General features: G+C 34.8%; 4 protein-coding genes across 7 annotated transcripts; 3 read left to right on the top strand and 1 right to left on the bottom strand.

The window, feature by feature from the left end:
* Nucleotides 269-1889, top strand: LOC109361938 (calcineurin subunit B-like). The gene is made up of 4 exons (XM_019607463.1): nt 269-448; nt 521-614; nt 1146-1233; nt 1537-1889. The coding sequence occupies exons 1-4, from the start codon at nt 379-381 to the stop codon at nt 1585-1587; spliced, it is 303 nt and encodes a 100-aa protein (XP_019463008.1). The 5' UTR covers nt 269-378; the 3' UTR covers nt 1588-1889.
* Nucleotides 2673-5526, top strand: LOC109361605. Its single transcript, XM_019607111.1, has 3 exons — nt 2673-3239; nt 3497-4918; nt 5087-5526. Exons 2-3 carry the CDS (start codon nt 3554-3556, stop codon nt 5108-5110), a joined length of 1389 nt encoding a protein of 462 aa, XP_019462656.1. The 5' UTR covers nt 2673-3239; nt 3497-3553; the 3' UTR covers nt 5111-5526.
* Nucleotides 7288-17674, top strand: LOC109362449 (DNA-directed RNA polymerase 3, chloroplastic-like). 4 transcript variants are annotated; one of them, XM_019608246.1, is made up of 19 exons: nt 7290-8132; nt 9247-9450; nt 9534-9667; nt 10178-10247; nt 10631-10689; nt 11020-11137; nt 11542-11655; nt 11897-12028; nt 12277-12693; nt 13056-13106; nt 14411-14481; nt 14833-14917; nt 15029-15181; nt 15578-15652; nt 15815-15904; nt 16064-16111; nt 16198-16312; nt 16683-16786; nt 17016-17674. In XM_019608246.1, the coding sequence occupies exons 1-19, from the start codon at nt 7386-7388 to the stop codon at nt 17124-17126; spliced, it is 2898 nt and encodes a 965-aa protein (XP_019463791.1). In that variant the 5' UTR covers nt 7290-7385; the 3' UTR covers nt 17127-17674. The 4 variants fall into 4 exon arrangements, with proteins under 4 accessions (XP_019463792.1, XP_019463793.1, XP_019463795.1 ...); XM_019608247.1 differs by lacking the exon at nt 17016-17674 and having other exon boundaries at nt 7288-8132; nt 16202-16312; XM_019608248.1 differs by lacking the exons at nt 16683-16786; nt 17016-17674 and having other exon boundaries at nt 7288-8132; nt 16064-16116; nt 16198-16306.
* LOC109362450 lies at nt 19301-23363 on the bottom strand. Its single transcript, XM_019608251.1, has 6 exons — nt 23032-23363; nt 22105-22389; nt 21844-22017; nt 21635-21741; nt 20897-21216; nt 19301-20224 (listed from the first exon to the last, which is right to left on the bottom strand). The coding sequence occupies exons 1-6, from the start codon at nt 23134-23136 to the stop codon at nt 19599-19601; spliced, it is 1617 nt and encodes a 538-aa protein (XP_019463796.1). The 5' UTR covers nt 23137-23363; the 3' UTR covers nt 19301-19598.

Here is a 23975-nt window from a genome sequence, read left to right as displayed (position 1 = left end):
TTTTAAGTGTTTCAATTTTTGAAGACTAAACTAGTAAGTTCGGAAAACATGATTTCTAAATTGAATACTTACTCTTAAATTAATAACAAGGTTACATTTTGGATTTAAAACAGTATAACAATGTTAGAGAGAGGGAAACAAACTTAGTTTCTTTCCCCTCTAGTTCTTTCTCTTATGAATTCTTTTTAATAAAATGTGGTTCATATTTGAAGTTACTGGTTAAAGAAATACAGAGGTTTGAAACTTGGTTGAACATTAATGTGTAAGTCCTTCTGGTTGAACAAGCCGTACAAAGTAGTTGAGCGGTTGGTTTAACTCATCGTTTCAAATTTCTCTTCCATTGTTACAAAATCAATCTTATTGTATTGCTCAGTAGCGATGAGGAACACATCGTCGATGCTGACTCAATACGATATCGAAGAGGTTCAGGACCATTGCAAACACGCATGTATGTAATGTAATCACTTATTATGATTTGAATTTTGAACATTGGTTAATTGATTCACTGTGTTGTGTGTAGTTACGCAGCAAGAGATAGTATCTCTATACCAAAGGTTCTGTCAGCTAGATCGTAACAAGTGTGGTTTCATTTCTTCTGATGAATTCACTGTGTTGTGTGTAGCTACTACTTTCTTATTTAATTCTTACTCTGCATCATAGTTAATATTGCTTGTATTTTTAGTCATTTTCAAGGTAAAATAGGGAAAATTACAACATTCTCTGAGACATAGTTTAATTACATTGGATACCCCTATTATTTTAAAAGCTACATACACCACCCTTTAGTGGAGGTTAGTTTAATTATAATCATCGCCCCTTAAGCAGTCGTAATCATAATAATAACTAAATCTAAAGGGGCGAGTACAGCTTTTTGAAATAAGAATGGTATCGACTGTCAAGTATAATTATGTCAAACTTCAAGTAAAGAGTGTTTCATCACTTGAAAGTGTGTCTATTTCTATTGATACAATAGATATATGATGTGCATCATTAGTGCATACATTTGTAATTGAGAATATATAAATGGGTTTGGGAATTGACATTTTATTGAAGGATATCAGTTTTGTTCGATATCATTACTTTATATTCAATTGCCAGAGCTAATTATGTATTATTTGTTCTACCCTCTGATGCATTCTGCTTCCTTACCTTGTACAGGAAGTTCTGACACAGGTCCTTGAGGAAGCTGGCTATAACAAGGATTCCTTTTTAGTCTTGTCTGACTTCATGAAGGTACTTAAACAACTAATATCTACCATGAGTTATTGCAGTTGAATTCCTAAGGGTCAAACTACATGTTCACACTCATGACTTCATGAGTCATGACTGTTTGAGGGTCAAACAAGTGAATTACACGCATGATTGTTTGAGGGTCATACTTCTTGGCACTCATGCTGTCATGCTAATTTTATGTCAATACTATGCATTCTAAACATATCTTCCTTAGTTTTTGTTCAACGTGTCTTGCTTCTTTATATTTGTTAGCGTTCCTTCTTTCATAAGAAAAATGCATGACCAGTTCCTAGTTGCTGATAGATTCTAAGCAATTCGGGATTGAAGATGGAAGCTGAGATTCCTGTGGATTAGAATGAGAGTGACAATTGCCTTAGAGTATAACATACATAAAGGAAAATCATTGTCTTGATTTCCTTTGAGTTTGATGCAGGAGATTATTGATCCTGGTATTTACTATTTAGTTCTTCCTCTTAGTGAAAGATAGATAATTTATTGAGTGTCTACTTACTGTAAAAAATACATATGAATGCTATAATTGTTTACACGTGCATTCAGCATTTTTTATTTCTTTTAAGAATAATGTTTGAAGTAAATATGAGGTTTTTGGTGTGGCAACTATTGAGTCTCGTTATGAAGTTTGAATGCTTGATGTTTTCTTCCTCCTTTTGAATTAGATTTGGAGTTTTATTTCATGTGACTTATAACTTAGGTTACCGAAATAAGTTCCTACGCATTTTCTTCCCTCAAATTTCGAATGCCCAGAACATCTTTCAAGTCAAAATTTGCAATGCATCTTTTGAACATACTCAAGTCTTGTGGTAGTTACTGCATAATTTACTCACTCAGAGCATTCAATAAGATTCCGGCACCACATAAATTTCAATAGTAGTAACAGTTTATTAAAGTCCAAAATCTTATCCCCACTCAAGTGTGTCATATGAGCTTAGTTGAATGCCTCCTTGTTGAATAAAACATATGCGATTACATAAGATTGAGTATGAGATTAAATTGGTAATTAAAATTTGTATGATTTCTAGATAATTTGTTATCAATATCAGTATCAAAACAATAATAAAAGAAGAAAAAATCTAAAACTAATTTGAGAACTTCCAAAATGTGAAAACATTTTTTAAGGTGAGATTTTCCTTTTGTCCTTCTTCTTTAAACAATAATTTTAGGTAGTCTGTTAATGGTCCCATTCTTTTTTATCTTTGACCAAGTTATGCTTATGGCATTGTTGCAAGAGTGATCTCAAGTTGGGGCAGTGACAAGGTAAAATTTCTTGGATAATAATAATATAACTATAGAAATAGAGAAAAATGATTTTCATATTTGAAATAATGGATTAAGAATAGTCTATAATTACTTAGAAAAAGGCATAGACTATAATTACTTAAAAAAGCTATAGTCTATAATTAAAAATAGCTGAAAAGGATAATTTCAAAAAATAATTTAATTAAAACGTTTTAGTATGATGCTTTGTGTAGAGCGGGGAAGCATGAAGGGTCGTTCCATGCGCGTGTTGCTGTTGAGGTGACATAACAAAATGCTTTCATTCATTAAAAATATAAAAAAAGGTGGTGGTGGCTGAGCCTCATTGTAGCCGTTGAAAACGATGATGTTTTCCTTAAACACCCCAAAATTAAAAAAAGAGGAAGAATTGAAAAGAAGGTGGCTACACTTCCGGCAAAACAAACTAAACACGGACCCTACAATACAAACCAAATGATTAATCACCGTTTCAGTTGACAAGAGACCAGAGATTGTAATAATAACGTTAATGCTAAGACAGAGAGAGAGAGAGAGAGATGCTATCGTATCATAATACTGTCCACAACCAAACCCACTCTCATCTTCTCCTTCTAGATGTTAAATTAATCATCTTTTTTTCTAGATGTTAAACCTTCTTCTCCAATTTTTAGACAGAGAATTCTTCTTTATTGGACTTTTCCGAGTCTTTCCTCATGTAACACTTCCAAATCATTTGGAAATTGGATCCAAAGGTACATTTTTGGTTTTCAATGTAAATATTATTCACTTGTTTCTGAGACACCACACATCACATGAAGTAAACTCTGTCAAGTTGACTTTTTCATAGGTTACATGTATTTATTTAGCTTTATATGATGTTCACATGCCTTAGAGCTATTATGTTCATTTAATAATCAAGAGTAGTGGTTTCAATACTAAAAAAATGTTCTTTCTTTCTTTCATCCGGTAGTTGATATAAATTTGCCAATTTGGTATCTTGTTTGTTCAGGAATAACTGATTGTTTCAACATTTAAGTGATTTAACCAACTCTACAAATTTTCTGTAATGGCGGAAAGTGATGTAAGAGCCATGAAGGAGACACTTGGTGCCCAACAGCAACTTCTGCAGAAGCTATATGCCGAGTTGGATCAGGAAAGAGAAGCTTCAGCTACTGCAGCCAGTGAAGCTATGGACATGATACTGCGTTTGCAAGGCGAAAAGGCTGCGGTGAAGATGGAGTCAAGTCACTACAAGAGAATGGCAGAGGAGAAGATAGGTCATGCTGAGGCCACTCTTGAAGTTTTTGAAGAGCTTATGTACCAAAAAGAAATGGAAATTGCTTCCCTCCAGTTTCAAGTTGTGGCTTATAAACACAAACTTGTCACTTTAGGCTATGATTTCAATGCTTCAGAGTTTGAATTCCCTGAACCTGAGGACATGCTTCTGAATAGAAATGATCAACAAAATAGTGAAAATGCTCAAAGTAGCACTGTTAGGAGGCTACATTCGTTGCCCCCTATTCAGTCTAAGAATGCCTTTAGAGCTGCGCGGAAGAGAGAACGATCACCTAGTCCTGCTCCAATTCCATTTCCAGTTCCTGATATGAATATGGAAAGCAATAACCACCAAGCTACTTCACCAAACATTGCTTATGGAACCCTTGATTCATATTGGAACCAGATCAAGAGATTAGACGAAAAAGTGAAAGTGATTTCAGATTATAAAGATTCTCCTGGAGGAGAAAAATGTGCAAGCCTGAGGAGTAGAAGAGGTAGATCATGTTCAGTATTTTCTCAAGCAAGCGCTAAGATAGCCCGTGATCAAACATATAGACTACCGCTACCACCTACAAATTCAGACAAAGTAAAACACCGAGGCAGCACACATGATACTAATAGAGAAACAGTTGTGAATCCCTCTTGTGCGGTTAATGTGCATGATGTTTTTGAAGTTCCACAAACTAGTGAAAAGCATGAAGTCAGTGAACATGGGGGAAAAAGACTTGAGGGACTGACTTCAGATGCAGATAACAGATTAACTAAACCAGACTCTGTGTCTGAGGAAATGGTAGAATCACATGTTAAACATGATATGGATAAGCTGAAGAGCATGCTTAGCGCACATCTTGAAACCACAATACCAAGACCCAGAGATATGGAGACCACAGATTGGCAGAAAAAAGAAGGGATGGATGTCGATTGCAAAGCCGAAGCTGAGTTTCAAAAGTTGAATCAGAGAGTTGATCGGCTTGAGAGGGAGAGAAATAGCACGAGACAAGAGATTAAGCATGAATTAGAGGACAGGGAAGAGCATCTGAGGTTGTTGAAGGACATATATACTCAAATCAAACTAATACAGTGTGAGATGATGAGCTCGAAAACCAAAAAAATCGCACCTAAGGAGGATGTTTCTTTATGTCCTCTTCAAGAGGTAATATATTGCATTTTCTTTTGACAAAAGAATTTTCTGTTTCCTGCAAATCTCTCTTTTATTTTATTCTCCCTTATTGAGGCTAGTTATCATTTGATAATACTTTGTTTCTTGGAATATTTATGTTCTTCGCCTTTGAAATAAGAGGCTATAACTTTCTATGGGCAGGCAATGCTATACTTTTGGATTTGATCAAGTAATTACAGAATGACCACTCAGACAATCAATCAACTCGGGTGCATCATTTGGTTGCGCATATCTTTGTTCATTAAGAGGGTTGTGTATGATATAGGTAGGTAAAATAGATCATCCACAATTTAATTTGCTGGGTTATTTAAAGGATGGTATTTTGTTTCTGTAATCTATGAGAGACTCGGAATGTCCAATGTAATTGTATCTGCAGTGGAGCCCAAACCCAAGTTCCTTAACTTCCAAGTTCCAATATATCCTGCTCTATCAACGCTTCTCTTGATTGAGTACATTTAAAATTTGCATCTGCTATTCCAAAATTCTTTAGTTATTCTACCTAGTTAGGCGGTTTACTACGCAAGCGTTTGGTGCATGAACAGAACAAGATGAAAAGGAAAAATTCTGATTTATTTGACTTCGCCCATTTTAGTAGTACCAAAATATTTTACATTTTAGTCTTTTGTTTTATTCTATTTTATTTTATATATTTCCACCAATGTCTACCTGTATTACATGTTTTAACCATTGAATTAACATTCATACCTACCTGAAAGCTGCTGCCAGGATCCTTCTATTTTAGACATGGAGTCTAGTTTTAAGTGTTTTGTTTCTTTAAGACAATTAAAAGCAATAGCTGATAATAACATTTGGCTTACCATTCAACTGATTATAATATTACATGTTGGAAAGTAAATCAGTTGACCTTTTTATCTACTTCTTTGGATTCATCTTAATGTTACTTCTTGGAGAATCTCATCTTGATTCATATATGAATTCTACAATTCATAATGTTACTACTTCTTGCACCACATTATACATGAAACAAGTGCTGCATAGCTTGACTGAGTTGATTGCAGAGCCAGATTCCCTTCTCTGTTAATTTGCATATTCCTAAGCTATTCTTGTTTGGTGCTTGGGTGTTGCTCTTCTTTGCTGGCCTTATATTTGGTTGATGTGTGTCTATCATTCAATAGAGTCTGGCAAACATTGGAAATACTCAAGCTTTGGATGCTAAATCATTGGCGCAAATACTTTGGACTATACAGCAATTGACTTTAATGTCTGGTTTTAAGACTAGAGTGTAAGTTGTTAGCAATCAGGCTTATTGTTTTAATACTTGTCTTAAGTTGTTTATGAACGTTATATTCATTTGTTGTTGTTGGCAATCAGGCTTATGAGATGCAATTACATTGTGAGGACAATAATATTAGATTCTCTATGGTTTGACGATTTCCATCATACAATGAAATATCGTATTACAATAGATTCAAACTATTTTATTCGATGGATAATATGATTGATAGTTTTCTTACATAATTGAGGGTATTGTCTCATACATCTTAAATAAAATTGTCTACTGACTCAATTCAGTCTCCCGAAATAATTTTAAAATATTCTATTTCTATCATCATGTCCAAAGATATGTCAATTTCTCTTTGTCTTAACATGGACAATGTGTTTAGATTTGAAAGAAATCATTTAAGAATATAAAAACTGGAAATGATGAGATAACTAAAAACATGTGCTAGTTGAATTTGCAACAAAAAGGGAAAAACAAATAAAGACCCATTTATTTGGTTGAAAAATGATTTTTGATAGTACCGTCTATTTTTTAAACATAAAAAAAAATATAATAATGAAACTTATTATATTATATATGTATCTTCCTATATGAATATAACCATTAAAGTTTGATCCGTTATTAAAATAAATAATTTTAGAAAAACAACAAAACCTTTAATACAAACCATCTTATCATTCCTATTAATAATCCCTGAATAAACACACACACCTCTCATAGTAAATGTTGAAAATGACTGGAGCTTACAACATATAAACACTAGAGCGTAATAATATGTGCAATAAATATACCTCAATCCGATAATGTATTAAATCATACTGGTTAAATTTTTCAAGAGAACCTTAAATCATAAATAAAGCACTTAGTGAATGAAAAAATCTATATTCTTTTTGCTATTAAGGTATCATCACCTTATGATTAATAAATTAATCACAAAATTTGGGGTGCAACCTCTCGATAAATATCGTTCCCATAAATCGAATCTTTAACATTGCACTATTTCAACAACTTTTTTTCTATTTAAAAAAACAACAAATCATAAAAAAAGAAGACATTAGAGGGGTTTAAGGAAGGTTTCATGAGTATCATTCATCCTCTTTCTCCTCACATACACACACTCATCCCCTCATATCCTCTCTCTCTCTCTCTCTCTCTCTCTCCGTAACCACATCATAGCCATAGATTAGGTTCTCAACAATGGCGTTCACACCTTTCTCTTCCACTCCTTATCTTCATAACACCACCAAGGTAACCCATCTTCACATTCAAACAAAATCTCACTCTCACTCTCTTCAAAATCTTCACTTTCTATTCACCTCTTCCTCTACTTTTCCAATAAACTCCTCTATTTCTTCAACCCCTAGTTCTAAATTCCATATTCTCTTTGACTCAATCCATGATAATTTCATTCAAGACATTCACAATTCTCTTCCTCCCATTGAACCAGCCCCTAAACCACCCCACCAAATATTCATCAGAGACCCACCTTGGATTTCCTCTATCTTCATAAAAGGCTTATACAACAACAACACTGAACAAGAATTCAAATTGGTGTTCAATGAAATTGAGAAGAGCAAGTACAATCTTCTGAGGAGGAGGCAGATTAAAGAGGAAACCGAAGCGTGGGAGAGGATGGTAGAGGAATACAGAGAACTTGAAAGAGTAATGCGGGAGAAAAATCTGGCTCCTAATTTGCCTCATGTGAAAGCTCTTTTTTTGGGATGGTTTGAACCGTTGAAGGATGCTATTGAAGCTGAGCAGAAATTGAAGAAGTCAAAAAGGTATAAAGCCGCATTTGCGCCGAATATTGATTCATTGCCTGCAGCTAAAATGGCAGTTATTGTGATGCATAAGATGATGGGTTTGGTCACAATGGAGCTTCAGGCAGGGTGTGTTCTTCTTGTTCATGCTGCAGTTCATATTGGCATGGCTGTCGAACAAGAGGTACATGATTGAACTTGATATAAGCATTTCATTTATTTTCTGGAGTTTTGTCGACTGATATTATCAATTGCAGGGAGGTCTCATTTATGGTATATAAGGTGGCTTTATTAGCTAGCATTTGGTAGATGGGTCAATGTAGGATGAACTATGTGTTTAGTATACTTTATTATAGAACAGAACTGGACATATGATTAAAAGACAGAATTTTGTAGTTATACCGAAGAGGTGGAACTATTTACGATCCTGTTTTGTCTGTGCGTGCCGAACGCTGCCAGAAAAGTAGACGCACAAAACCTTTATGATAAAGAAGGTGGCTCTATTAAGTAGCATGTGGTAGGCATGTCAGTACATGTCCGAAAAATAGGTCATGGCAGTAAAGGACATAAGATTAAAAAATAAAACATGTTAGTTCTACCGAAAAGGGTGGAGTCAAAGAGAACATAACAAACATCATGCACTCTGCCTGTGTGTCAAATGCTACCTTAGTTTCTATGGGTATAGTGTTTTTCACCTCATTTATAATGTGTGTAATTGGTACTGAGCAGATCCAATGAACTTTGTTTCACCATGATTAAAGTTTAAAATTTTAAAAGTGTGCTGTGTTTTTTTAATGCAAAAGGGGAATTGGGTGACTTCAACCACAAGTGCAAACTTTATTCTTCATCCTGTTGTTGGAACATAGATTTTTAAAACGATATGCAATGTGGGGTTTCCAAATGGCCAGTATGCATGTTAGGTGCAACCTCTGCCCAGTAGTTAATGATGGTATTGCAAATGCAATTTGAGTGGCATTTATTATTGTTTTCTTATGGATATCTTGTCATATGAAAAATGGGAGTGAGATGAGTGAATGTTTATAAATAGCTCAATACTTTAGCAACCGGGATACAGATTGTGGTTGCATTCTTACTCATCCAATTTTACTGACGAGGGAGATGCTGGTAGGGAGTGCTGTTTGTTGAAGTTTCCTTCTATGTATTTGCATCACTTCTCTTGGTTGTTCTTGTTGTGATGTAACTTTCATAGTGATGTCAGATAAGAAGTGTACCCTTTCTCTAACACTTCCTCTTCTTTTATAAATCAATTACTGTTGTAATGATCAATTGTATTTCAGGTTAGGATTCATAAGTTCCTGGAAAAAACTAGATGTCGCCGGAGTAAGGAAACAGAGGCTGGTGCTGAAGATGGTGCAGACAATGAAAAACAAAAACTAAAGAAACATGTAAATGGTTTGATTAAAAGAAGAAAACTGAAACAGGTGCAGATGCTATTGAAAAAAGATGAATTTATCCCTTGGGATCGTGTTACCCAAGCTAAGGTTGTTTAAATGTTGCTATATAATAATCTTCTTCTTTTGTTTCAAAATGGAATTTAATGACTGAGATCCGTGGAACTATGCAGCTGGGAAGTCGATTAATAGAATTATTAATTAATACAGCATACGTACACTCTCCAGTTAATCAGTGTGCCGATACTCCACCTGATATTCGACCAGCATTCAGGCATAGATTTAAAGCTGTATTAAAGAATCCAGGGTGAGACGTCAGATATTTTTTATCCATTTTTGTATTAATATAATTGTTACTTTTGGGCCTGGACCCCTAGTAGAGATTAGATAAAGTGGAGATTGAGGGTTTATTAAGTTGGAGATTATTTGAATATTATATTTTAATCAATAGTTATTAATTGATTGCCTCCTTTATATGATGCTTGTATTGTTCTTTCCTTCTACTTCTCTCTCTCTACCCACACACACAAGCCTGCATGCATAGACATGCATACTCACAGATAAACAGATTCCATTCATCTTCAATTCAGAAGGTATTGTGATGGACTATGGTTGGGTTTTTTCTTAAGAATAAATAATGTCAGACTAGAATTCCCACACTTTAGAGGGGCTTAAAATTACAAATGCTTCTAGGGTAGATCCTTTAAAGTGTGAACAACTAAATATCTCCAAAGATTAGGCGTGAAGGTTTTAAGGAAGTTTCTTTATTACACTCACATTTTGATTGTTATTCTGAATAAATGTTTGGTAATTGTAGAGAAAAGATTTTGAAGAATTATGGCGTTATAGAGTGTGATCCCTTACTCCTCGTTGGACTTGATAAATCTGTAAGTCGAGACACATTTTTTCTCTTTCTCTTTTTAGTTTTAAATATTATCATGGCTATTTGAAGTTGTTGTGCAACCTTAGAAGACTTTTGTACGATAACCTACCAACCATGAAAGAAAAGCAAATTCATCATTAGCCTTATAATATGTGCATGTCATTATTCGATGTTAGAGTTTTTGAACTTTTTGTCACTCCCTTCCTCTTCCCCAAAAATAAGTTGCATTTAGGTGGAGGTAGAGGAGGATCTAACAGAATTTTCAGTTCTTTTCAAATCGCTTTTATTTTAAGCATGCTGTTAGGTACTATTTGAATATTAGATACTGCATAAAGTGGATACATCTTAAGTTGCATAGTTACTAATCAATGCATTTACTTTGTGCAGGCTACACATATGTTGATGCCTTACATGCCAATGTTAATACCTCCGAAAAAGTGGAAAGGGTATGGAACATGGAATGGTTCATACCGTTATTGCATGTTTTAAAGTCTGCATTTGGTTAAACATTATGTGGTTATTGCATGATTTATTTTGCTTCGTTCCAACCCTTCTCAAAATCAAAGAGAATGGACGACAAGTCGACAACTAATCTTAGCTGAAGAATAATGTTTTATATAGTTCGTTTGAATATGGTAACTAACTGGAATGTTGAAAAAATATGGAGGGCAGTAAGGAATGCAAGCTCACATTTTCTCTACAATCCTTATTGTCTTAGCTGTTTCTCTTTTCTTGCATGTGTTTCTATGACTCATATGTTATGACATTCTTTTCAGGTATGAAAAGGGTGGACACTTGTTATTACCATCTTATATCATGCGTACTCATGGATCCAAGAAGCAGCAAGATGCAATGAAGAATGTTAAAAGAGCACAAATGAAGAAAGTTTTTGAGGTATTGGATATAAATTTCATTTCCATTTTTATTGCCAAGAATAGAGCGTGGCTATATTCCATAAAAGACACAATCTGGTAAAAAAACTTGGTGCATTGTTGTTTGCATGATGTCAAATTAGTGCCAGGAACTTTCTATGGAATCATTGTATTTTTTTTAGTGGATCTGAGTTTCTTTTTATATTGTACATTTCTCTTAACTTAAAATATTTGTAGTCTTCTGCATTTACCGGTGCTTTGAAGTTTGAATCGTACCTAAAATCTTATATAAAGCATCATTCTTTTTAATTTCCCATGTTAGAAGGCATACTTCTTTTGGCACTATTGCTTCTTTAGTCTGAATTTGTTACTTTGCATCTTGTGTAGAATTTTGAGCTATCCTGCCTTCTAATGATACATTTGCAGGCTTTGGATACACTTGGCAGCACTAAATGGCGAGTAAATAGAAGGTTACTTGGTGTTGTGGAGTCCATCTGGGCTGGAGGAGGTAACATTGCAGGCCTGATTGATCGTGAAGATGTAAGCATAATCTGATTAGCAACTTTTTAAGATATAAATAGGGGATATATATTGAAATCTTCACACAAGGTTGTTTGCCTATCTTTATATATTTACATTGTTTTTGAAAAGTAGATTGTGAAGCTAAATGGGAAAAAGAGCTTTAAAGAGACTACGTCCATGTTTCCACCCTTTCATAAAGCTTTAGATGTGTTGTGTTCTCACTTCATCTTGCATACATATCTTCTTAATTCACTCTTAGGTTCCTATACCTGAGAGGCCGCCTGTAGAGGATTTAAAACAAATTCAGGACTGGAAATGGAATGTAAGGAAGGCAAGGAAAATTAATCTAGAGAGGCATTCTCTGAGATGTGACACTGAACTTAAGCTTTTGGTAAGATCCCCCCTCCCATTGACAAATATAATTCTTTGTTATGTTTGAACAATTGAACTTTCCAATTTTATTTGTTACATCAGTAGCTCAAGGCACTTTCTTCATTTTCAAGAGTAGAATAATGGTCAACTCAACCATAGTTAGACATTTATGTTGGTTCTCGACTAACTTTTGTACAATCATGTTCAAATCCATCTCAAGTTTCACGAAATGAAATATAATTACAATTTTACAATAATCTGAAACAGGTGGCTCGAAAAATGATAGATGAAGAAGGCTTTTATTATCCCCATAATCTTGACTTCCGTGGCAGAGCATATCCTTTACATGCTCATTTGAATCATTTAAGTTGTGATCTTTGTCGAGGATTACTCGAGTTTGCTGAAGGACGGCCATTGGGAAAGTCTGGAGTGCAATGGCTGAAGATACACTTAGCAAATTTGTATGCAGGTGGTATTGAAAAGCTGTCTTATGATGGTCGCCTAGCTTTTGTGGAGAATCATATTCATGATATATTTGACTCTGCTGATAACCCTATTAATGGAAATCGGTGGTGGTTAAGTGCTGAGGATCCTTTCCAGTGCCTTGCTTCTTGTATTAATCTGTCAGAAGCCTTACGAAGCTCATCACCAAGTTCTGTTATGTCACATCTGCCAATTCATCAGGTAAATGCTTCATTGGAACCTTTTAAATGCGAATAAAGCTGTGATAACTTTTGTAGAGTTGTTTTATAAGTAAGCTAAATTGACCCCGAGGTCTCTATATGTAATGCTAAGAAAGTTTTTACTTTTTTACTAGACACCTTCAGTGAAAATTATACTATTCAAAATGTAAGATACAATCAAGGGATAAGTAAAAAGAGAGAACTTTAAATTTGGTACTAAAACACTTAAAATGATACTATGTAGGTTCTTCAATTTGCAAATCTCTTTATCATATTTGTTCACCTTTCAATTTAATTATTTAAATTGTTTGTTTTTATTTAATCTTTAAAAATGTTAGTAACACTGCTCTGATAAATTTTTAGGATGGTTCCTGTAATGGCTTACAGCACTATGCAGCTTTGGGAAGAGACTCTGTAGGTTAACTTTTCTCATTTCATTTCTTCAATAATGCAATCATTTATGACCATTAATATAGTCTTTATTTTCATTATTAGAGTGATATACTTCCTGGATTTAGTGATGGTTTGATTAAGGTTTAACTTTTATATAGCTTTTTTTATTTTTTTTCCTTGAGTACTACATTGCAAAAAGTCAGTGATATTATGGTGTATTAAGATGACTACTTGCTATTACTCCTGCAGCATTATATTGGTCAGATTGTTCAATACATAGACAATGGTCTCCCTTTTTGTTTTGAATTGTTTTAGGTGCTTTTAGCAGTGTTATTAGATTTAACCTGCATGACAACCATCCTTTCGGCTAACTATGTAATGGGTCATATAGTGTTTCATATTTTCTTTTTTATGTGTTGGATCTATTTAAATTTTGAAGGCAATATACTTAATACAGATGTTCTATTGCTTACATATGGGTACCGTACCATAAGCCATTGATTTAAGTATCTTGGGTCAATCATACAACATGAAGGAGAAATTGATGGGGATGTAAACCATAGGATTCAAGTGAGGTGGATGAAATGGTGGAGTGCTTCATGTGTCTAGAAATGTGTCAATCAAACTTAAGGAAGTTTTACCGCACAAGTATAAGACCTTCAATATTATATGAGACTGAATGTTGGATGGTAAAATGTCAACAAGAGAATAAACTCAATGTAGTGAAGGTGAGAATGTTGCGTTGGATGAGTGGGCACACACTAGACAAGATAGAATTAGAAATGAATGTATCTGGGAGAAAGTTGGAGTAGCTTTTGTTGTAGAAAAGATGGTAGAATCACGTCATAGGTGGTTAGGACATGTGTGGATGAGATTGTTAGAAGCTCAATTAAGGAGAGCCCATAAAAACCATAGGCGAAACAATTAGAAAATATTTAGAGATCAATGTTTTGACAATGAACATAATTTATGATAGAACATTATGACTTTGTTCGATCCATGTAGCCAACCTCACCTAGAGGGATAAAAGCTTGACTTCTGTTGTAGGGGTCAGTGATCATATCTCCAGAACTAACACATGGTTATGGTACTTAATAATATATTTCTTCAGAAATTGAAGTGTTTGTTAAGACAGCCATATTCTAAAATTGCTAACGAGCATAGTTGGTGCAGAGCTCATCAATCTGTACTTCTCAGTTCTAAGTACTTAAAAGGGTCCCTTTGGTAAAAAGATTGGACCTAATGCCTTCCGTAACAAGGGTATTTATGTTATTCTATAATATTATCCGTTGCTGATAAATTTAGTGGTGTTTATGAATTGCCAGTTGGAGGCTGCTGCAGTCAATTTGGTTGCTAGTGCGAAACCTGCTGATGTTTACTCAGAGATTGCTGTTAGGTATGTTAAATCAATTATCAACAACTTATATGTTTTGCATTTGAACCTCTATTTTGTGCTCAAAACCTTTCATCTCGTTATCTTACTGCCTTGCTGAATGCAACTTGCATTGCTTTTATACCTGCATAAAATTAGTACATGTTTAGTGTTTATCATTTGGATTGTTACTTTTTGGTTAAAACTCAAACCTGTTACCTCATAACTTACTTTGCTTGACCATGTTATGTAACGCATGGAATTGTTATGATCCATCACCCTACAGTAGTAGGTGCACAATTGATCACTTCATCATGTTGACTTTACTATGCACAATCAGTATCTTATTGTCCCTTGAATTGTACATATGGACAGGGTTCATGATATTATGAGAAGGGACAGCAACAAAGACCCAGCTACTTATCCAAATGCTTTGATAGCAAAGGTTTTAATTGGTCAGGTGAATATTGAGTTTAAACTTTCAAAATTGTGTTCAATAATTGAATTTATGTTCCAGCTCTTGGGCTATGATATCATTTTTCCCTCTAACTCAACTTTTGGAAGCTTTCAGATCGATAGGAAACTTGTCAAACAGACAGTCATGACTTCAGTTTATGGTGTTACTTTTGTTGGGGCACGAGAGCAAATAAAAAGACGATTGGAGGAGAAAGGCCTTATTACCGATGACAAACTTTTATTTACTGCAGCTTGTTATGCTGCTAAGGTAATTATCATCTTTTTTTGGATGAATTGTATGGTATGTTATATGCCAGGGATTTGAACTATTAGAGACTGCAATGGCTAACTTTATGTTGCATCTCTTATTATTCTTTATGAGATCATTCCCTGCTGGAATACTTGCTAAATAAAAATATTTGTTCTAAAATATTCTTTTTGGACCTAATTAATATGAAACTCAGATAAAGTGAATTTAAGATGGAATCAATTTTTTCCAGTATTGTGTATTTAGTTGCATATCCAAGTGTCTAGTTCCTTTGGTCCAATCTCCAGTCTATTCATAATCTATGAGTGAAGATATGAGTGACATAACTTGCAAAGACACTTATACATTGCATCTGTTTTCTTCGGCTTATATTTGGATGCTATTTTCATTCTATAGGTGACACTAACTGCCCTTGGAGAGATTTTTGGCGCTGCACGTGTCATTATGAGCTGGCTTGGTGATTGTGCTAAGGTTAGATCTTATCACATATCGGACTTCAAATGATACTGACAATACTACTGATTTTGGCACTTTTGCATGTAGGAACATGCTCAGTGAATGTGAATGCCATGCTTGAATGTTTGCATCCATTCTTTCTTTTCCTGAATGATGAGGTTTTGAAACTCTCTGCAGATGATTGCTTCTGACAACAAGCCGGTCCGCTGGACCACCCCTCTTGGTCTTCCGGTTGTACAACCATACTGTAAAACTGAGCGTCATCAAGTAAGCTTTTGGCAAAAAAATTCTTCTTTTTTTATAGGTATTAAGAGAGTGAACTTGGCGCAACAGTAGATTTGCAAGTGTTGTGTATTTCATTTATAGTTCAAAACCTTTTGGCCCATCTCGAAATACCAAACTAATGAATCTCACCACTCACTGCAGATCAAAACATCTCTTCAGATTTTGGCTTTGAAGCGGGAGAGTAATGATGTAAGTTAAGTCCACTCAATTCTCTTTTTTTCAGCTTCCCTTTTCTTTCTGAACTATGTCCATTAATTAAAAATATTTCATTCCAGGTAGATGCCAAGAAACAGAGAACTGCATTTCCTCCAAACTTTGTACATTCACTGGATGGTTCACACATGATGATGACTGCTCTTGCGTGCAGGGATGCTGGCTTATGTTTTGCAGGTTTTAATACCTTTTTTCACCAACATAACTATAAAGATATGCGAAACTTCCATCTAAGTAACCACTGCAGTAACCCCTGAGTCATATCTAGATTAGTAACCTCTTCAGTGAAAGCCATCTTTTAATTATCTGGTTCTGTGAATATATTTACACCACTTTTATTTATATGCTATATTGAGATGATTTGGTGGCAGGACCAGTCTATTAAAGATGTATTATTTTTTTATTTAAAATGTATTTTGATGCTTAAATTTATGATAGAGTATTATGACGTCGGTTAATCCATGTAGCTGATCCCACCTAGTGAGACTAAGGCTTGGTTGTTGTTATATTTTGATGCTTAAATTTTGTAAAATAAATGTCTATGCAGGGGTTCATGACTCATTTTGGACACATGCATGTGATGTGGAAAAAATGAGTCGGATTCTTAGAGAACAGTTTGTGGAGCTTTATAGCATGCCAATACTTGAAAATGTAAGTTCTAGCTGTATCATTAGAAATTTGGGCTTATATTATAAAAATACATGCAGACAATTTATTTCTTGCTATCAGATATTAATTTCCTGGAGGCCTTTAAGTCATGACCTGTGTTGTGGGGAAGTTAAAGAATTTTGTAATCTAAAACTTGAATGGTCACATTACACTATCAACTTCTATACTAAAAGCATGAGAGTCACATGGTCCCTATTTGATTTGTTCACAGTTGTTGGAAGGCTTCCAGACATCATACCCAGGATTAGCTTTCCCTCCACTGCCAGAAAGGGGCGATTTTGACTTGCGGAAGGTTCTCGAGTCTCCATACTTCTTCAACTAAGCATTTTTTTCACAGGCAACAATTATAAAATTCTGGGTATCTTCGCTTCCAGTGCAAAATCATTGAGAAACTTCTGAGACATAATTCATCTCTGTTGTATCAGAAGATGAGATTCAAACAGTGACCTGATGTTGCTTCTGGAAAAGGCCAGCAGCAAGGAAAGTAAACAGGTTCTGAATGATATGATAGGAAACAAGTTTTGATCATCCCTTAGATTCATAATAAACTTTCAGGAAAGGAAATTGTCCATGAAATTTTAAGGTTGGTGATTTCCATCACTTGAATTGAGATGCTGCTGAGTGGATAATGTCAGAATGCTTGTAGAGGGTTTTATGTACAGTGCAGAGTTAATGGGTAGGGCAAACTTTTGATAATGCAAGCAAGCTTGTGTTTGCATGTACTATAATGTATCAATAGGTGTTTCATTACATTAGATCGGATAAGTTAAAGAAAGATCATTAGGGTAAAAGAATGCTGTTATTCGTGATTTGTACATAGAATTATTCATTTCATTGACTTCAGTTATAAATTTTAAGTTATGCTGAAAATATATCTGGTTATTTTTCATGCTGTGAATCAAATAGACAGTTCTTGTAGGTTGTGGAGGAACTGGTAAAAATTCAACATGATTTTGCATTTTTATGTAGAGAAAAAGGATGTATACACTCATAGTCACTACATTCATTCTCAATCATCATTGACTTTTCAAAAAAAAAAAAATAATTCAAATTGTGGATAATACATTGACTGTGTATACATCTTTACACTGTCATAGATTTAACATTTATATATCATATTAGAATACATCAATAAAGGAGAGTACAATGTCTACGATGAGATTTGAACATATGACCCCATCCATACTACTTAAACCTATTGTCACTGGTCTCACTGTTGGAAGCATAAAAGCATCTATACCATAAACTGAGCAATCCCTGAATGGTCACTGAAATCATCAGTAACAGCATTTCCAACCTGAATTAGACTTGGCATTTTCCTTATTTCCAAAGTTGTACTTCACAATAGTTTGGCTAAGTTGAGGAACACAATGCCCTGAAATAAAAGGATTAGTGTTGACACATGGTAAAATATTAGATCTAGATAATCAATATAAAGTATAAGCAGAAATCATAGACCTCGTCTCACCATTTTATCTTATAAATTTGTATTGAAGTACTAAAACCGTGAGTTGAAGACAAACATCTCTGTAAACTCATGAGTCATGAACTTAAAAATAGCTGGAAAAAATTAACAATAAAAAATTGAATGGGTAGCTTCTTTGTTATTTTTTAGTTGATCACAAAATTGGGATAACTAAGACACAATGTACAAGAAATCTTATAATGAATAAGTTGCGGTAGTTGGAGAAAACGCTCAAACCAACACGATAGGAATATTAATTTGTCCTTAGCTGCATGAAGTTTCATTTGTTAAGTGGCATGATGTTATATATTTCAAAGCAGAAGCATGACTGAGATACAAAGTGGTCAAAGTCTTAAGTCTTCGTCACTATTGTTCAAAATATATTGTCTTATTCTTTAGTAGTAGTAAAGTCACCGATTCAAATTCTGTAAATAATCTTCCCGTTTGTGAGAGTAAGACTCTATACACCTACCTTCCTCATGTACCACTAAGTAAAAATCTGGACAGCCTTTTTATTTATTTTATATACAATATTTACCCATGCCTTTATTAAAAGTAGCACTCAAATCATGACCAGCTCATTGGCAGATAACCTTGAATCTACGTGCTTCCAAATGTAGTCCATTAGAAAAGTGAGGCCCGAGAGAGTATCAATTAAGATATAAGGCCATAAGGAAGTGTGTCAGTAACTCAGTGTCATTTGGTAGGACATTATTTTAGGAAGAATGAGATTCTTGTAATTAGTAGAAATCATAACCACACCAAGCAGTAGTTATTCTCTAGATAATTTCAACACCTAAGCAGAAATCCCTCCTAATTATAATTTTTATATACATATAAATATAAAACTCAAACCCAAGTCCTTTCTATTTAGTAACACTAGCACATCCACATATATCTTTTCTCTAATGTATATAATGCTCGTAAAAATATCTATATTTATATTTCTTGTCAACAAATGTAAATATCAATGACAAAGAATCAGCACCTAGCAAAGACAGAAGATTCTGAACCTTAGTCAAAAATCGACATCCTCAATAAAGTCACATGAAGATCTAAATCCTTAACATCCAAAATTTTATTAGACAACGCATTTACTTACATGCAGACCAGAAGCGTCTATGAGAACGTGATCACAAAATAGAGCTAAAGCAACTATCTTGACAATTTTTTACATGGGCTTTCAGGATTCTTCATCAAAACATTTTCCAAATCCTAGAAGTTCCCAAGTAGAAATTAAAACTTGTACATACCTATGAGGACATAACATATTCGCCTTGCACCTTGGCTTAGCCATGTTGCACCCTCCATTTTTCCTATTTTGAAATTTCAAACATGAGAAAAACTATCTGCGTTACTATTACCATCCTCCTCTGATATGTTAAACAGGAACTTCGAAAGAGATGTAATTCGAGGAATATGAAAAATCAAATCTCCAAACGAGTCTTTCCTGGACATGCCTGGTGCCTGCTTACCAGAAGAAACATCTCCGGAGTCTTCTTCAGCCTTGATATCCATTGTACTTATTTTGCCCTGAATTGGATCAAAAATATGATGGCTAAGTTGAACATCTTTTCCACAATGGGGTCCTTCAATAGTATTTTCATTGTCATGTGAATTTTGCACTTCTGCAGTGTCCTTCTGCAGAAGACAGCAAAGAGAATCGACCCTTGACATAAGTGACTTTTCATCAGAAGTTGTTGTAACCTGGTTGTCATTAAGCAGATATTGTGATATGTTCTCCAGCATTTCTTGGTACTCTGGTACTTCACCATTAAAGGATGGATTCCCAGATGTAATTTGTTCAGAAAGGCAATGTTCAATGTGGCCAATTAAATCACTCAATGATATAGAAGGGCGGAGTCCAGGTACATTTACCTGATCCCAATTTCTTGGGATCTTGGAGTCAGTTTCAGAACTTGTTGAACTCCCTTCAATTGTACGACAGTCCATAACTTGTACATAAAAGACAAAAAAAGAAAAGAAGGTTAATGTAAAGCACACCACATTAAGATACAAGTCAGCTTTAGATATCTAACAACAACCCAGATTAATAAATAAGCTATAGAAATGACAAGTTAATCGTAGTTCATTATGAAATCATGGACACATTACATGTACAGAATGTGTATTGGTGATATCCACATCGCATCCCATGGGAAGTACTCTAAAAGCTAAATTTTAATTTTGTAAGATAAAAAACATATGAAGCTTCGCATTCGGAATGGAAAACTTCCAGCACAGAATGTGGTGTGTTCAATGCCCAAATATTATTTGACAAATAAAAAAAGGCTTTCAACACTGATATTGATATGAGAGCCATAATTGATTTTTATTATCATACCCATATCTGACAAATGTTGGACACAGTCTTTTCATAATCATGTTATTTCATTATATTGGATTTAAGTGTCTAAAGTACAGAGTTTTCCCAATGTTTATCACAAGTACTTTCATGGCTGTCAATATAATATGATCCTAAGATGACATATATTGTAAGCATTAAAGACATATCTGACCTCTCTCTCTCACATACACCCATGGGGAAGAGGGTAGCAGCAACTGATCAATGAAACAAAAGGGCCAATGGATGGCAAATCAAAACAAGAGTGAAGTTCATATAATACCTGAACTAGGGGAAGGTGCTTCATGGGGCAAACCATCCAATGAAATGCTAGGAAGACCATTGTGCTCGATCGTAAATGACGGCGATAGGGAGGAATTAGGTGATCCCATGTCCTGAAAACAAGATATGACAGATCCTTTACCACTGTCTTGATGCAAGTCATGATCTTTCAGATTGTCAACACAAGGCTGTGCATCAAAATGAGGTGAATCCAAAATTATTTCTGAATGTCGGCTTAAGTAATGAAGACGCTCGTCACACTGGATAAGCTTTTCAAAATGCTTGGTCAACACCCCTTGAGCACATTGCAAAATATGTAGCCTACAAAACAACAAGATAGAATTCCAGACATCACAGCCTATTGGATAGAAACATTTAGTACCAATCCAACACAAATTAAAACTGACAAATTTAACAGGATAAACCTTTTACAATAAAAACCACTATTGGCTAGAACTGTTTTTAAAATGTGCATAAAAGAGTCCTCTGAGCCTCTGAGGTCAACAAGTATTGCACCAATGCAACTTAGCATCTCATCCTCAATTATTTCAATGAGTTCTCTTGCTCTTGTTTGAGTGCTCTCAGATGTCAAATTGAAGAACAGTCTTTTAACATTTTAGAAAGGTTATATTGAATGCTGGTTATCCTGCTCAGCTTAAGATTAATAATGAAATTATATTTTTCAATTCATATTGAATTACTAATGCATAACGGTTGAGCCCACAACCACATGATATACCTGTGTTTGCTAGCCTGTCCATCAGTAAAGTCTGCTGTTACCTGCCAGAGTGTATGCTTTCTAGGCTGAGGATTAGTCTCCCTGAAGAAAAGAGGCTGTCTAGCAAGCTGCAATACACAGAAACTCACAAATGCTTATCCATAAACACATGTTCACATATTAAGGTAGTTAATGCCTGACATTCAAAGGAGAATAGGGGAATAAATTACCACTATAGTCAATGAGCTAGGACCATTGTCAGGACAATTTGCCTTAAGCGCTGTGATATCTGACCACTGGATTTCTATTTTGCTCTTTAGTGCACCTTCAAGAACTTCCCAAACAAGCTTGTGTTTAGCAAAGTAACACTTTGCTACTAAGTCACCCTCATAGATTGATTTGTACTGCCATAAAGAGAACATGAGTTAAGATAAATTCATTAAAACATAAATTTCCAAAAATAATAGTGGCATGAAGTATCTTGAATGTACCTCCCATGAACCAATTCTTAAAAATGAAGCTGGGAAATTTGAGGCCTTAAGCTTGTCAAAGCGACTTGATACAGAAGCACCTCCCCCACTCTCCTTTTTAACTCCAGAGCTTGAACCTTCATTTTGTGCATTTGCAATAAGAGTATTCCCTTGAGAAAGCTTCATCTGTATCAAATCTAAAAGCGAAGGACTTTTCCTCAGACGCAAACCCAAAGGGCTAGGCTCATCAAGTATATCAATTTGGGAGGGAGAACTGAGAGATGTGGCATTTGAAGCATTCCCTTCCTAATTGTTTCACAAAAACCATATAAAGATTGCAAATCTCAGCCAGCTAGAATTAGATTTTAGAAGATATCTAGAGACCAGATAAAAGAATAGGAGTTATATCTGTGTGCCATACACTAGCACATATATTTATAAAACAAGCATACACTTTTTGCCATCATAGTTACTAGGGCTAAATACAATCCAGAACCTTCAAATACTTGCTAAAATAGAAGAGATTGTGAATGCAGAGGATGAGGTTAATGACACATTGCCAGCTATGATGAAAATTGAAAGTTAGTTTAGAAAAGCACTTTAAACAGGACTACAAAAACGTAATTATTTTAAGCAATTATCACAGAGTTGAAGACTTGAGGTCAATTTCAGCCTTCACCCCCAACAAAAATTCCCTCTGAAACGAGACATTAATTATGACACGGAGTTAAGATCACAAATGAACATATCATCCTTTCATTATTTGATTACCATTGAAAATTCTTTCAAGTTCTTCCACATTTAAACACAAAGAGTAACTTGAATCTCCTAAGCTCAATAGTAAACACGTACTATATACAATAATAAAAAAACAAAACTGGCTACAATTTCAGAACACCAAAAAACCTTCAAAAAAGGAGAAAAAAAAAGAATGGAGTGATGATAAACCTTTTGCGAAGGCTTGAAGCGTTTATTAAGAGGCCCGTGTTCTTCTTCTAGAGGATCCTCGATCTCCAACTTCACGGGTACTTTGTAACGAGACGGCGGTGCCATTAGCTGAATAATCAATCAAAATAATCCTGAAAAGGTAAAACAAAAACAATGGAGAAAGAAGAGAAGAACTCTTGAAGGAATCGCAATCGAGAAGATCGGAGATTCCGCAACCCTAGAAGAAGAACCCGAAGATGGAGGAGGAGGAGGAGTAATAGAAATGTTTCTGAGGGAAGAGAGAGACTATAAAGCGCGTACACGTGAGAACCTGATTCGGGTGATTCCTTAATTGACTAAAATGACCTTGGCCTGTGGAAATCGTTAAATGAAAATGGTTTAAAATAGGTTAGTTGTGTCATTTCGAGTTTGTAATGAGAAGGTGTGGTGGCAGTAGACACGTGTGAATTTCATGGATAAGGTGTGGGGCCCTTGTTATCAAGCTTTACATTAGATGACGGCTGCGATGTCTGACTTGCAAGGACTCAGATCGCACTACCGAGTTTAACTCCTCTCTAGTAATAGTTACGTTGCATTATTACTTAGAACATGAATGTTACTCAGAAGTCAGAACATTTCTAATATTACCAATGCTTTGGGCTTCCAAATCAGATAAATCCAAAACAACAGTGTGAAACGACCCAATGCCTTAGCATGTGATTATTTATTTTTTAATCTTCCCTCTCATTACGAAACTAAAGAGATTGGATGAATCGGGTCAGTTGTAAAAGAAAAAGAGAAAAGAATCGTGTCTGGAGTTAGAGAGCAACATATGTTGGTAACTGTAATATGTAATTCTTGAACCATTAACTTCATTATCACTTCATATTTTAATCTTTTATTCTAATCATTTTACCATCTTATGTTACCATTGAGCTCTTCTTATATTTAACATGTCCTCCACC

The sequence above is a fragment of the Lupinus angustifolius genome, chromosome LG12, assembly GCF_001865875.1.
Source record: "Lupinus angustifolius cultivar Tanjil chromosome LG12, LupAngTanjil_v1.0, whole genome shotgun sequence".
In the NCBI taxonomy this organism is placed as follows: Eukaryota; Viridiplantae; Streptophyta; class Magnoliopsida; order Fabales; family Fabaceae; genus Lupinus; species Lupinus angustifolius.
The sequence above is the reverse complement of the archived record's forward strand: the minus strand, read 5'-3'. Positions and strand labels throughout refer to the sequence as shown.

Bases quoted from the DNA above. Each gene is read 5' to 3' on its own strand.
- LOC109361938 (XM_019607463.1), top strand. From the start codon at position 379: ATGAGGAACACATCGTCGATGCTGACTCAATACGATATCGAAGAGGTT. The intron at 449-520 runs GTATGTAATGTA...TGTTGTGTGTAG, and splicing joins GGACCATTGCAAACACGCAT to TTACGCAGCAAGAGATAGTA. The intron at 615-1,145 runs GTGTGTAGCTAC...CATTCTGCTTCC, and splicing joins TCTGATGAATTCACTGTGTT to TTACCTTGTACAGGAAGTTC.
- LOC109362449 (XM_019608246.1), top strand. From the start codon at position 7,386: ATGGCGTTCACACCTTTCTCTTCCACTCCTTATCTTCATAACACCACC. The intron at 9,451-9,533 runs GTTGTTTAAATG...GGAACTATGCAG, and splicing joins ATCGTGTTACCCAAGCTAAG to CTGGGAAGTCGATTAATAGA. The intron at 16,787-17,015 runs GTAAGTTCTAGC...ATTTGTTCACAG, and splicing joins GCATGCCAATACTTGAAAAT to TTGTTGGAAGGCTTCCAGAC.
- LOC109361605 (XM_019607111.1), top strand. From the start codon at position 3,554: ATGGCGGAAAGTGATGTAAGAGCCATGAAGGAGACACTTGGTGCCCAA. The intron at 4,919-5,086 runs GTAATATATTGC...TTCTATGGGCAG, and splicing joins CTTTATGTCCTCTTCAAGAG to GCAATGCTATACTTTTGGAT.
- LOC109362450 (XM_019608251.1), bottom strand. From the start codon at position 23,136: ATGGCACCGCCGTCTCGTTACAAAGTACCCGTGAAGTTGGAGATCGAG. The intron at 21,742-21,843 runs GTAATTTATTCC...TGTGTATTGCAG, and splicing joins CTAGCTCATTGACTATAGTG to CTTGCTAGACAGCCTCTTTT. The intron at 21,217-21,634 runs GTATATCATGTG...GTTGTTTTGTAG, and splicing joins GGACAGGCTAGCAAACACAG to GCTACATATTTTGCAATGTG.